This window comes from Raphanus sativus, chromosome 4 (genome assembly GCF_000801105.2).
Source record: "Raphanus sativus cultivar WK10039 chromosome 4, ASM80110v3, whole genome shotgun sequence".
Classification (NCBI taxonomy): Eukaryota; Viridiplantae; Streptophyta; class Magnoliopsida; order Brassicales; family Brassicaceae; genus Raphanus; species Raphanus sativus.
The window spans coordinates 16,511,103-16,524,487 of record NC_079514.1 but is presented as its reverse complement, the minus strand read 5'-3'; the positions used below and the strand labels follow the sequence as shown (position 1 = coordinate 16,524,487).

Sequence of the window (13,385 nt, the reverse complement as noted above, 5' to 3'; positions counted from 1 at the left end):
CGGTGATTTGATTATGTGCATGCAGACAGCAGAACTGGTCTTTGGACCAAACCAATGAAGCATATGCTTCCAGCTGACATATTTAAGATGATATTTAGCCACATTTTTACTAAATACTTCCTTAGTCTAGTGATAGAAAATGCAGATAATAGACTTTGATTGAGCAACTTGGTTCGGTTTCAAAATTGGGGTAATACGATTTATTTTCTTTTCTTTTTTCGTGTGAACGTGCTTTTTAGTGATATGGATGCATCCACGTGGCATTGTAGATACACATGCAAAAGCCATATAAAGATGGATTGACTGGAAACATGATAGTCACTGCTAAATTCGTATAATTTTATTACTTCTCTTTTTTTTTTCTGGTCCGAGGGACATTTCAAACCTATAACTATTTGGGAACCTAGCCAAATGAAAAACTATAATTCTAATTTTACCTTCTTTAGTTCAATAATTAACCAAAATCCTACTCTTTCTCCTCGTTTCTCTTTCTACTAAGATAAGACTTACGCTTTAATCAGAGTAAATTTATATAATAAAAACTAAAAATATAATATTGACAAATTAAATATGTATATGTGTTTGAATTTTTAATATGCATATAGTTATATTTTCTTTATATAATTATTTATAAATTGGACTGTGTATTTGTAATTGTAATTGTGAACCAAAATCTATTTTGAACTTATGATGAGTCTAGTCGGTTTGAGCTTAAAACTTTATCGTCATGTTTATACTTATAAAAATTTTAATGTGATCATCAAGTGAATTTTTATTACAAATACAGGTTATACAATTTTCTTTAATAATTTACTTTAACATCACTAAAAACTATTTTAATGGTTTTATCACTATATTTCCAAAATCTAATTTCTTTGACCTTAGTCTTCCACATAAATTTGAAGAGTTTCAACTAAACGACTAAATTGATGCATCTCATTTTCTTGATTTAAATAGTTAGCTGAATATATATATATATATATTATTTAATTTGAATATTTATTAAATAAAAACCATATTAATACAATTTTAAATCATTTGTATTTTGTTATAACAAAATAAATTAAGGCATTGATCACAAAATTTTCAAAGTGGTATTTTAAAATTTCTAATAATTTATAGTCGTTTTAAAAAATTTAAAATATAACATATAAGAAAAAATCTAAATTTTTTATCATATGGTTAATGTGATTTTTAATATTTTTAATAATATAAAATCAAACAAAAAAGATCTAAGATACAAAAAATGTTATCAAATATTAATTATTCATAATCATTAATTTTCATATATATGTTAGTCGTATTAGATAATTTCGTAGGTTTTATTTAAGGAAAATACGAGAATATTCTTTTGCATACTATTTATCAGTTTGATAGTTAGTTTAATAAAATGTATAATATAAATTAAGATGTACCAACCTATTTTTCTAAGAATTCTGAATTTCATTCTTATGGTGATACGTGGCTACAAAAAAATGTTGTAATATTTTTCCATTAATATATAAAGGATTTCTCTTTACCTTCTTCCTATAAATCTAATTTTTCTTTTTGATTATTTCACAAACAATCCCTAATTATTTAGAGGGAAAATTATTTTTATCACATTTTCACTAAGGGTTGAGGAAACACACTTGAAAAACACTGAGAAACATATCTTCCCTTTTATAACAAATATCATGGTATAATAACTTTTAGTTCATGTATTTTTTTTCAAAATATACAATTATGAAATTTTGAACTTTTAATCCTTCATCAAGTTTTTTAATGAAAACTCAATTTTTAATTATAAATTTAAATTTTATTTTAGTTATAAAAAACTATTTCAGAAAATTTATTAATTTTGTAATAAGTGATATAATATTATTAAAATTTAATATTAACTAGTGTTTATTATAAAATAAAATGATACATAATTTTTGTAAATTTTCTAGTTATGTTAAAATAGAACTACTATATGAAACTAGATATGGTAAAATTCATAGATTAACCTAGTTAGTTTTTGAAAAAAAATATTTTATTATTTAAATTGATAAATAAATATCATCCATCACTAAAATGAGTTAAATATATAAAATATTAATATTTTTATACATAATTATTATGATCTATTAAACTTATATATATACAACTATATATCATCTAAAATAATTATATATTAGTGAAACTAAAATTTTGGTAAAGTATAGTTTCGTGTTTTTAAAATACGACTCTGATTCTAGAGTATGATTAACACTCATCTATTGTCGATTGTGCAAACAATCATTAACACCATTTACAATAAAATATACGGAATAATTTTCTAGGCTGTTGAATGATTTTAATGAAGATATTTTAAATATGACATTGATTGTATGTTTAAAAATTTTCCAATTAGTTAGAAATCAACATTTTCTAATAGTGTTGAATTTTTTATAAAACAAAATCATCGTAAAGTATATAATTTGAATGTACATTGAATTATTACGTGAAATTAAAAGAATACAATATGAAATATTAAAAGATAAAACAAAAATTCTGAATAAATAACTAGTCTACATACTTCTTTTTATTTTGTAGAAAAAGTAGTGTACATATTCTTAAAGATTAATTTGCTGATAGAACGCCAATAGTCAAACTTACAACTTACTAAATTTTGATCTACGCATTCGTACGGATGTATTTTTCAAAATTATGTTAATATTTGTTTTTCATGTTACTATTTAGGGTTGACAAAAATCCGAATCCGAAGAACTAAATTGATCTCGATCTGAAAAAGTAATACTAAATCCGAAACAGAATTAGTTAAATATCTGAATTATTCAAAATTTTGGTATTTAGAGAACTGAAACGTAATCCGATCCGAATTGAAGTATTTTGGATATCCGAAATAGATTTATATACTTTTATATATATATTTTAAGTTGGTGTTTGAAATTGATCTTTGCATTATATTTTTCTTATCTATACTGAAAACATTTTTAATAATAGTTATTAGAAAAATATGTTTATAAAAATCAAATTTTGAATATATGTATATTTTTGAATGAATAAACATTAAGTCACCTTTTCACTTTTAGAATCCTTGTAGTTGATTGTAAGAGAGAGTGGCATATATTATCGAGACAACTTGAGGTGTAGTTTGAGCTATTTTAGTTGATTGTTTAAAATCTAGCCCCATAGTAGATTAGTCTTGCATCTAAAAGTGAATTCTAGACGAACAATATGTCGTGTGCTTTTGTTACGACTGTTTTAATGGTGGTTACATCTACTTTTCCGGCTGCTAATATTGTACTCTCCACATACTTGAGAAAAAAGTATCATACGTTTGTGGTCACTTATCGCTAATGTAGCAGTTCCAAAAAGAATATTGCCAAAATCTCTCAGGTTGTTAACGTTTATTTCACCAGTATCAAGACAAAAAAAAAGGCAATTTTTCTCGTCTCCCTATATCTCATTCTTCAATTTCTATTGGACAGTTTTATTCTTTTAATTTTATATGTCTAACAAAAAATCATAAAATTAAATCGGAAACGTGAATATTTTTTATTTGATTTATAGAATTTGATAAAAATATTTCCAAAAAAAAAAAACTGTTTTTCATATTTTCACGAAAATCATCAAAATATGGTAAAAACGATTTTAAAATATTTTTTTTTTCAAATTTGAAAGGTATAGAAGTTAAATACTTGTCCATGGGTTCACTAATCTATGGGAGAGGGGGGAGATAAGGGGTTAGGGTTTAGTTTTGAAAAGAAGAGGAGAATTTGATTAGGGATTTTGTGTTTTGATCAAAAATAGAATTATGGAAAATGGGTATAAAAGATCAAAAGAGTCCATAGGAAATTGTGTGTAGAAAAATAGAGGTATGGAAAAAGTTGACTCAAAAAAACAGGCCAAATGTATAAGACATAGAAGCAGCTTCCAAATCCAAGTTTCTTGCCTCTACTTCCCAATAAAGAACCAATAGTTGGGAGGAGAAGCCAGCCAAGTTTTAGGTTAAGGCCTTGTTCCAAAAGCAAAATATTTATAGATAAATGACCAAAAAATAATACACTTCAATGATCGAAACAGATAAATATATCTGTGTGTTTTGTCAATATTTTTTTTTCTGTGTTTTCGATTTATCACAAGTATCATAGTTCTTAGGTTAGAAATAGGTGTTCTATTATTTTAGCGGATTTGGAAATACATTTTGGATTTAGAAATTTTGATAAATTTATTGATTTTAAAATCAAACAAATATACTTCAGAATCAAATATACAGATTTCAAAATCAAAATAAGTGGATTATATAAATCAGTCAAATGGATTTGCAATAAGTTCAGATTTCTAACAATATATAATTCTTTTTTAAACTACAAAATGTGTTTCTTTAGTTTGGAGTTTGGAGTTTGAAGTGTTTGTACTTGTGTAATTTTTCTTAATATGTAATAGATTTATATATAAATTATGAAGGACAAATACGATAGAAAGGGGAAATTATTAAATTGTACAAATTGGATAATTGAAAATTTTTTAATTAGAAAATTTCGAACGGGATCAAGCAACGAAGCAATGTATGTTGAACATAGTGGTTCTATATATATATATTCACGTAGCAAGCATCTCATATCTTTGTTAATAGTGATTGCTTATAATTGTTAGTGGAACATGTTCGATATGTATGACTTGGGGCAAAAGAAGATACTGGAAATATCAATAATATAAATCTGTCGAAAGATTGAAATCAATATTTGCTCCTTTTGTATTTTTAACTTAAAAACATTCATAAATCCACTCAAATCTATTTTTAAATCAAATCATTTTTATTGAATAACACATGATTTTAAAATTTATTTTAAAATCTAAGAACCAATAACAGTGAATTTGAATATAGATTTTAAAATCATAGAACCAATAACAATAAATTTGAATATAGATTTTAAAATCATATAACCAATAACACTAGGTTTTAATTGTATTTTAAAATCCACTGAAATATACAAGTATAACTAGTAACTTAGTATAACTAGCTAAATAAACAATTATGGGAAGATCCTTAGGCCATCTACAAAGGGGGAGCACATGGGATGTGCTTGGGCTTAATATATTTGGATTTAATCCAAAAGTGGGCTAAGAGCAGTTTGGGAGGACTTGTCGAAGAGTTGTGCTTAAGGGAAGTGCTGGTCGATGTGGCAAGTGTGTATTGGTTGAAAAAAAGAAAGGGAACACGGGTTTTTCTTTTCCCCATTTCCTAGGGTTTGCGATCTATCTCTCTGTCTCTCGAATCCACAAACGGCGACGAACGGGAGAAGCCAGTTCCGTTCGATTTCCGACCGAAGCACACCGTGAATCGATCTTTTATCTCCTCCTTACCGATCTTCTGTATCACCCTTGAAGGTATGACCGATGTTTTGTCTCTGCTCTTTTCTCTCCTCGTCTCCTCGTCTCCTTCGTTTATCGTTCTCATCGATTTAGGTTTGTAGGTATGGGTTAAGCGTTTTAATCGATCTTATCCATTGTTTACGGTTAGATTCTTAACAAAATTGTGTCTCTGATCTTTTCTCTCCTCGTCTCCTCGTCTCCTTCGTTTATCGTTGTCATTGGTTTAGGTTTGTTGGTATGGGTTAAGCGTTTTAATCGATCATATACATTGTTTACGGTTAGATTCTTAAGAAAATAGGAAGTCGATCTTGTTTATGGCTTCGTTTAGGTTCTTAAGAAAATTGGAAGCTTAAGATTCTCTTTTGTTTTGTTTCTGAGGATTGAAGTTGCGGATAGTCAGGCCGAGAGTTAAACCGGCTAAGCAACAACAAACAAGCCTTTATCGAAAGTAAAAGGTTAGTCATATGTGTTTTCAATAGCCAATGCTTGAATTGAGTTGTTGTTGTGTTTAGTTGAATAGTTTAGTTAGCTTTTGATTTCGTTTTTCTCTTCTCGTGTATCAGTTTGCTTTGAGTTAACTAGTTTCATTAACTCACAAAACTATAAAGTGATATGAAAGCTAAAGTGATATGAAAGCTAACCAGCAAAACTTAGACTTAAATGATATTGTAAGCTTTAACAAAACACTCTAATGTCTGCAATAAGTGTCTGAGTTGATGGAAGTAGGTAATGGTTATTAGCTAAGAATTAACTACAACTACTACCATTTAAACCCGAGATTGTGAACTCAATCTCTCTTCATCATCTTCTTCTTTGTATGAAATCGTTTCCTATGGATTCAAACAATAATCCTAGTCAGTCTCAATCATACTTTAGTCTTCTTAACTTCCCTTATGATAGATTCTCTCCCAGTGTAAACTTCTCCTCTTCTCAAACCCAAACCCCTTTTCTTAGTTCACAACCGAGTTCCCAGCCGAGTCAACCTCCTAGTCAAGCAGAAGAGACACCAGAAGAGCGTAGAGAGAGAAGGATATGGTCCACACAAGATGACTTAGTCCTAATAAGTGGCTGGTTAAACACATCGAAGGATTCCATTGTTGGCAATGACCAAAGGGGTGGGTGCTTTTGGAAGCGTATAGCCAATTATTATGCATCAAGTACTCATGTACTTGATGGTGCTGAGCCAAGAAACCATGAGCATTGTAGACAACGGTGGCAAAAGATTTCTCGCGAAGTGAGCAGGTTCTGTGGAACCTATGCAGATGCAAAGGGTGAGAAAGCTAGTGGGATGAATGATTTGGACATTCTGCAGAATGCTCACCAAATCTTCACTTTGCTGTATAAGAAGAAGTTTGGTTTGGAGTAAGCGTGGAATGTCATGCGGTTTGAACAGAAATGGTGCGACCACACCCCTATGAACCCAACTCCGAAGACAACCAGCTCTAACAAGAGAAAAGCCGATGATGCAACACCATCTACAGAATCTGTTGTTGGTGAGCATGAGAGCAGGCCTCCTGGTATAAAGGCTATGAAAAGGTTAAGGAACAAAGGGAAAGACAAGGATGCCCCAGCTTCGAACATTAGTCAGATATGGGAGATGAAACAGAAAGATTTGGACGTGAAGAAAGAACTCCAAAAGATGTCACTTCTTAATACCCTCATTTCCCGCAATGACACTCTTGATGAAGATGAGAAAGTCATTAAAAAGAGCCTAATGCGTCAACTATTTAAGGAACTTTGAACTGTCTGTTGCAAGTTTGTTTGCCTCTGTCTTTGATATGTTTTATGCTTTAGGAAACGAGTCTTGTAATGAACCAGTTTGGTTTCTGGATATGTTTTAATGAATCAGTATTGTCTTCTCTTGTTTTGATGAATTATGTTTTAGTTTCATTCTTGCACAAGTGTAAACTTCTAAACTAATAACAAACTCTGTTTTTTGGTTTCAGGTTGAAGAAGACATGGGACTTGACTCTATCTACGACTATGGAATAAACAGCCCATTAGACTATAGTTCTGAAGACGAGGCTGATAGCAGTTACTATGCTCTGCAACTTGGTCTTGCTGAGGTTGGATACACTGGCTGTGAAGAGGAGGCTCAAGCTGAACCTGATTACGGAACACAACTGATGCAGCTCAGGGATCTGCAAAGCCTTGCAGAGCAGAGGGTGGTGCACCTGGAGAGGGTTTCAGAGCAGAGGTTGGTCAACCTGGAGAGGCTTGTTGCTGAGTTAGGTGAGAAGAAACCATTGATGTGGGCTTATTGTATTTGCTGCATTGTGGTAGCAATGGATGTGGCGCTATTGTATTTAGTTTAAGAAGGTTAAATGATCTATTGTATTTTGTGTATCATGTACTGTCGGATTAGTAATCATGTAGTGACTTGTATTTTGTGACATGTACTGTCGGAGTAGCAACTATCACGTGTAGTATGAACTGGTTTTGTATGTCGGATCTATTGTCATGTAATGACATGTATTTTGGAACCTAGTATAGTAGCAACTATCACATGCATTTGGATTGTTGTGTGGAACTAATTTCAGAATCACATGTAGTTGGCATGTAGTTATAAAGGAAGAATCACTTTGAATCAGAATCACATCGAGTTGTCCCAAATAATTGAGCTTCTATAATACCTATAAATACAAGTCTCTTCTTTCCTAATGAACATACAATTCTCTTCTCTCACTTACTCCTTTCTCTATCTTAATAATATTTTGCTTTCATGGCATCTTCTTCCAACAATTTTCACTATCATTATGATGCAAATGATGATAGTTTAGATCAAATTTTTCAAGAGCAATTTGATAAAGAATTAGAAGCTGCTGCAGAGGAAATGCCGGCCCCAAAGAATAAACGTATCTATATCGATAGAAAGCGGGAAGAAGGTCACAATCGGTTATGGAACGATTATTTTAGTGATAATCCGACTTACCCGGAGAAGTTATTTCGTAGACGATTTCGAATGAACAAATCATTGTTCTTGCGTATTGTCAATCGTCTCACTGCAGAAGTTCCATATTTTCGACCAAAAAAGGATGCAACCTTCCGGGATGGTGTATCACCGTTACAACAATGTACTGCAGCTATTCGACTATTAGCATATGGGGGTGCGGCGGATGGTGTTGACGAATATATACGTATTGGCCAAACAACGGCTCGTGAATGTTTGGAACACTTCGTCGTCGGAATAGTTGACTTGTTTGGCGATGAATACCTACGCCGACCCACAGAAGATGATCTGCGAAGGCTACTCTTTTATGGAGAACGACGGGGTTTTCCCGGGATGGTTGGCAGCATCGACTGTATGCACTGGAAATGGAAAAATTGCCCAACCGCTTGGAAAGGAATGTATTCACGAGGCACCGATAAACCAACAATTGTTTTGGAGGCGGTGGCTTCAGAAGATCTATGGATATGGCACACATTTTTTGGAGCGCCAGGTACTTGTAACAATTTAAATGTACTTGACCAATCACCAGTATTTAAAGACATTATTTACGGTCGAGCTCCCGAACTGAAGTACAATGTCAACGGAAGGGAGTATAATTTGGCTTACTACCTGACGGATGACATTTACCCCGAATGGACGACATTTGTTAAATCCATCCCACGACCACAACACCCGAAACATCGTTTGTTTGCAGAACATCAAGAAGGTGTGCGAAAAGATGTTGAGCGTGCATTCGGAGTCCTCCAATCTAGATTCGCGATAATTAAAAATCCATCTCTTTTATGGTCGAAAGGTAAAATAGCATATATTATGCGAGCATGTCTCATACTCAATAATATGATTTTTGAAGATGAACGAGATTCATACACTCTCGAACAAGAATTGGAATAAGAAAATGGAACCGGAACTACTCCGGGTCGATCGTTTTCAGTAAGTATGGCTTCAAATCTCGAGGGTTTTGGTGATGGTCACACAAGAATTCGTGATAGACAAGCACATCACCAATTGAAAAAGGATTTGATTGAGAATATATGGAATAAATTTGGATATTAAACTTTGTATTAATTAAATAAAATGTTTGTTTGTTTAATTAAATAATATGTTTGTTTCATACAAATTTCCAATTGTATTTTATTTTTCTTTTTTTGGAATCAATTTTAAAATAAGTTTTTTTGTTACATTATTTAATTAATTTTATTTGGTTAAGCACACCCTTAATCAAGTGATCTCCCTTTGAAGATGTCCCATGTTCCTAGCCTAAATACAATATTATACTACTATTTTCACTCTAAGCACACACCTAACTGCTCCCCTTTTGAGGATGCCCTTATGGTCCGATATAAAGGAGGATAATTCCACCCTGACAGCACCAGAATAAACATACGATATCGAATACGTCTTAGATTTCCAATAAAAACATTCTTTTGATTGTTTATAGAGTTTTGGAAGAAAAATCTATTATCAACACTAGTGAACTTTAATACACTTTTGGATCCAATAAGTATTAAGTAGTTTTCTCTTCCGGTTGGGCGGGAGGGATAGAGAGTCCTTGTATGGACCGAAAAGGTGCATCAGCCCACTGATGTGGCGTTTTCATGGCCCAATAATTAACGGATTGTTTCGGTTATTTAAAGCCCAGCTTCGTAATTAATCTACGTCGCTCTGCCGCTCTCTCTCTCTCTCTGGTTAACAATAAACAACCCAAAGTCGCAAACTTTTTTTTAGGGTTTCCTCAAATCTCTCTCCTTTACCTCTCTCTCTCTCTCTCTTCCTCTTTCGCTTGGGAATCGAACGAGGATGGGGAAGAAGAAAACGAAGGAGGCGAAGGCTGAAGAATCTCAGACCCAATCAGGGGTCTTCACCACTCTCTTCTCCGGCGAAAGCTCTGGCTTTTCGAGTCTCTTCTCCGATAACAACCCTTTCCGGCGAAAGAAGGCCGAACCAACAACTCATGAGGAAACCCATAACGATGAAGAGGAAGAAACAGCTTCGCCCGTGAAGACGAAGAAATCCAAAAAGGTCAAAACTTTGGTTTCAGATTCCGACGCTGCTGATGCTGTGGAAAGTGGGTTGTTGGAGTCGAAGAGGAAGAAGAGGAAGAGAGACGAGATTGAGAACGATTACGAGACGAAGAAGTACGGAGGAAGCCTGGAGGAGACGACGAAGAAGGTTGGCGAGAAGAGGAAGAAAGCTGATGAAGTTGCGGAGACGATGGTTTCAAAAGAAGGGTTTGATGACGAGAGTAAGCTTCTCAGAACTGTTTTCGTTGGGAACTTGCCGTTGAAGGTTAAGAAGAAGCTCATCTTGAAGGAGTTTAGTAAGTTCGGTGAGGTTGAATCCGTGAGGATACGCTCTGTGCCTATTGTCGACGTAAGTTTTCAGAAACTTAGATTTTTACTTTTAGTTTGTGTGTTTGATTGAAGTAGCTGGTTTTGAATTGGTTTAGTCTAAGAGGACGAGGAAAGGAGCTATCATGTTGAAGCAAATCAATGAGAAAGCCTCAAGGTCTGTGCTTTAAAACCCTATTTGTGTAATGTTGAAGTTTCAGTGAAGGAGAATTCTTTAATGTTTGTCTTTTTGAAAATGCAGTGTTCATGCTTATGTTGTGTTTGAGACAGAGCAATCTGCTGAAGCTTCTCTGGCACTTAACATGTCTCTGGTAATATAACAGTCTTAACCTTTTTCCTTATGGTTGAGTATAAAGGAGTTATGTGTTGGTTCTGATTAGTAGTATTTGGGATTGTATTCAGATTGATGGGAATCATGTCCGTGTTGATAGAGCATGTCCCCCTCGTAAGAAGCTGAAAGGTGAAGGTCAGGATACTCTTTTGTATGATTCTAAGAGGACAGTCTTTATAGGCAATCTCCCTTTCGACGTGAAGGTTAGCACTATTAGTATACACCTCAGGGCTCTCTTTTTCGGTTGTGATTATCCAAAATAGTTTCAGATTCTCAGTTTTGTTTTAACGCAGGATGAGGAGGTGTATCAATTGTTTACTGGTAAGAGCAATCTAGAGAACAATCTAGAAGCTGTTCGTGTTATTAGAGATCCTCACTTGAACATTGGAAAAGGAATAGCTTACGTCTTGTTTAAAACAAAGGTACGTTTTAGTTATAAACTTTAATTCTTCTAATAAAGGTTTAGATCTGATAGAGTCCTTTTTGTTTTGTTTTAGGAAGCTGCAAATCTTGTAATCAAGAAAGGGTATTTGAAGCTTAGAGAGAGAGAGTTACGTATCTCTCGAGCCAAGCCTGATGCAACACCATCAAAGAGGAAGACCAATCCATCTGAAGCTTACTCTCCAGCTGATAAAAGACAACACAAGGACAAAGTAGTCACACCAACTGCGACGGGGAAGGCTACTCTTTCGTATCAAGGTGTAAAAGCTTCGAAATCTGGTGATGATGATAAGAAGAAGCCTTATCAGAAAAGCCCTGCGCAGTCAAAGATGAGACCTAGAAGTAGTAGCAGCAGTGAAGGCAACAAGGGTGGTGCTGATAGTAAGAGTGCTGTGAAGCAGCGTAGTCAGAAGCGGCCAGCGGTTGCTGCAAGGAAAGCGAAAGCGAATGCTAAAGTAGGCTCAAAAGAGAGTGGTGGTAAGAAATTTGCAGGGACTAAGCGTAAACAAGAAAGCAGAACTCCTGAAAGCTTCTCTAAGAAGAAGAAAGCAAAGCGGGTTTAGATGGGTTTTAGTTGGACTATAAATTGTGGTTGATGTGAACCTCTTTCGTCTCCTTTAGCTGTGATACTTGTTTTCTTTGTATCGTTTTATGACAATATGATATAAACTCAGTGTAATGTTGCAATAGTTTATGGTTATACTTCAGAGTTTTTATAAACAGTTCTTTTGATGATTTGCTTAACAGATTTATCAAATACTGAAAATCTTACACTAGTTCTTATGGAGTTTTATATTACGGGTTCACAGAAGGATAACTTTATTAATGTTAAAATTATCTATCTTATTAAAACAGAAACATTCTGTTGGACCTAACATTTATTTTGTAAGTTTTTAAATTAAATACACATTTATATTTTATAGTTAAACCTACATCTATCTTATTAAAACAAAAACATTCTGTTGGACCTAACATTTATTTTATAAGTTTTTAAATTAAATACACATTTATATTTTATAATTAAACCTACATTAAATCACTAATATTCCTTTCTTTATACTACTATTCATGTTTCCAAACAATATACTTACTAGGATAAGATCCGCGCCTTGCGCGGGATGAAGTTGCTATTTTTATTATGTTTTAAAGAATGAAATAATAATTCGGTTTTATTTGGATTAGGGGTGTTCAATCAGAATATCGGATTGGTTTCGGTTCGGTTTGGTTTTTTTGGTATTTTGGTTTGTAAAGTATAACTAATATTCTAAATCAATATTTACTTTGGTTCGATTTGGTTTATATACCGTCGGTTTGCATTTTATTCGGTTTTATACTAAAAAACAAAATTATTTAGTTTGAGATCATATTATATATTATACGAATTTTGGAGTCATGTTGTCAAAAAGTCATTTATTAAAAAATATTATATATTTAAATAAAAGAATAAAAACAAAAAAATGCTTTTATCATCTAATAAAATAATCAAATCTAAAATTAATATCAAAGCTCTAAATTTTAAAAATTAAAATAAAAAACAGAAGCATGAAAGAATTTTTTTATTATTCTTCCATAATTAGTGTTCATCAAATTAATATGTCTTCAATTGAACACAACTCTGTTTGTTTAAAGATTAAGAAAAAGTTGTAAAGAATTTCAACAATTGTTATCTGTCAAATTTATAATCTTTACTTCAACTTAGTTACTGTTAAAATAAAGCAAAAAGATCAAAAAAAACTAAGATAATAAGAAGTCTTAGTTGTAGTAAATTGTTACTTAATTATAGGTCAAATGATTCAAGTGATTTAATATATATGGTATATGTTGGGCTGAACATTTGTAATTGTAATTATGGACTGAAATCTATTTTGAATTTATGATGAGTCTGATCAATTTGGGCTTAAATTTTTTACACTCTCTTTATATCTACAAAAACTGTAATGTGGTCAATAAGTCGATTTTATTCCAAAAACAG

The 13,385-nt window shown here is 32.6% G+C and overlaps 3 protein-coding genes across 3 annotated transcripts; all 3 read left to right on the top strand.

Moving 5' to 3' along the window:
- Positions 1–6,175: 6,175 nt before the first annotated feature.
- Positions 6,176–6,709, top strand: LOC108836545 (glutathione S-transferase T3-like). Its single transcript, XM_018609694.2, has one exon. It carries the CDS (start codon positions 6,176–6,178, stop codon positions 6,707–6,709), a length of 534 nt encoding a protein of 177 aa, XP_018465196.2.
- Positions 6,710–8,042: 1,333 nt separating this feature from the next.
- Positions 8,043–9,397, top strand: LOC130510949 (uncharacterized). Its single transcript, XM_057007663.1, has one exon. It carries the CDS (start codon positions 8,066–8,068, stop codon positions 9,182–9,184), a length of 1,119 nt encoding a protein of 372 aa, XP_056863643.1. The 5' UTR covers positions 8,043–8,065; the 3' UTR covers positions 9,185–9,397.
- A 587-nt stretch (positions 9,398–9,984) lies between these two features.
- LOC108855793 (uncharacterized) lies at positions 9,985–12,148 on the top strand. Its single transcript, XM_018629699.2, has 6 exons — positions 9,985–10,663; positions 10,740–10,798; positions 10,883–10,952; positions 11,044–11,175; positions 11,266–11,394; positions 11,470–12,148. The coding sequence occupies exons 1-6, from the start codon at positions 10,091–10,093 to the stop codon at positions 11,974–11,976; spliced, it is 1,470 nt and encodes a 489-aa protein (XP_018485201.2). The 5' UTR covers positions 9,985–10,090; the 3' UTR covers positions 11,977–12,148.
- Positions 12,149–13,385: the final 1,237 nt, after the last annotated feature.

Coding starts and splice junctions, on each gene's coding strand:
- LOC108836545 (XM_018609694.2), top strand. CDS start 6,176: ATGGATTCAAACAATAATCCTAGTCAGTCTCAATCATACTTTAGTCTT.
- LOC130510949 (XM_057007663.1), top strand. CDS start 8,066: ATGGCATCTTCTTCCAACAATTTTCACTATCATTATGATGCAAATGAT.
- LOC108855793 (XM_018629699.2), top strand. CDS start 10,091: ATGGGGAAGAAGAAAACGAAGGAGGCGAAGGCTGAAGAATCTCAGACC. Junction 10,664..10,739: donor GCTCTGTGCCTATTGTCGAC/GTAAGTTTTCAG, acceptor GAATTGGTTTAG/TCTAAGAGGACGAGGAAAGG. Junction 10,799..10,882: donor ATCAATGAGAAAGCCTCAAG/GTCTGTGCTTTA, acceptor TTGAAAATGCAG/TGTTCATGCTTATGTTGTGT.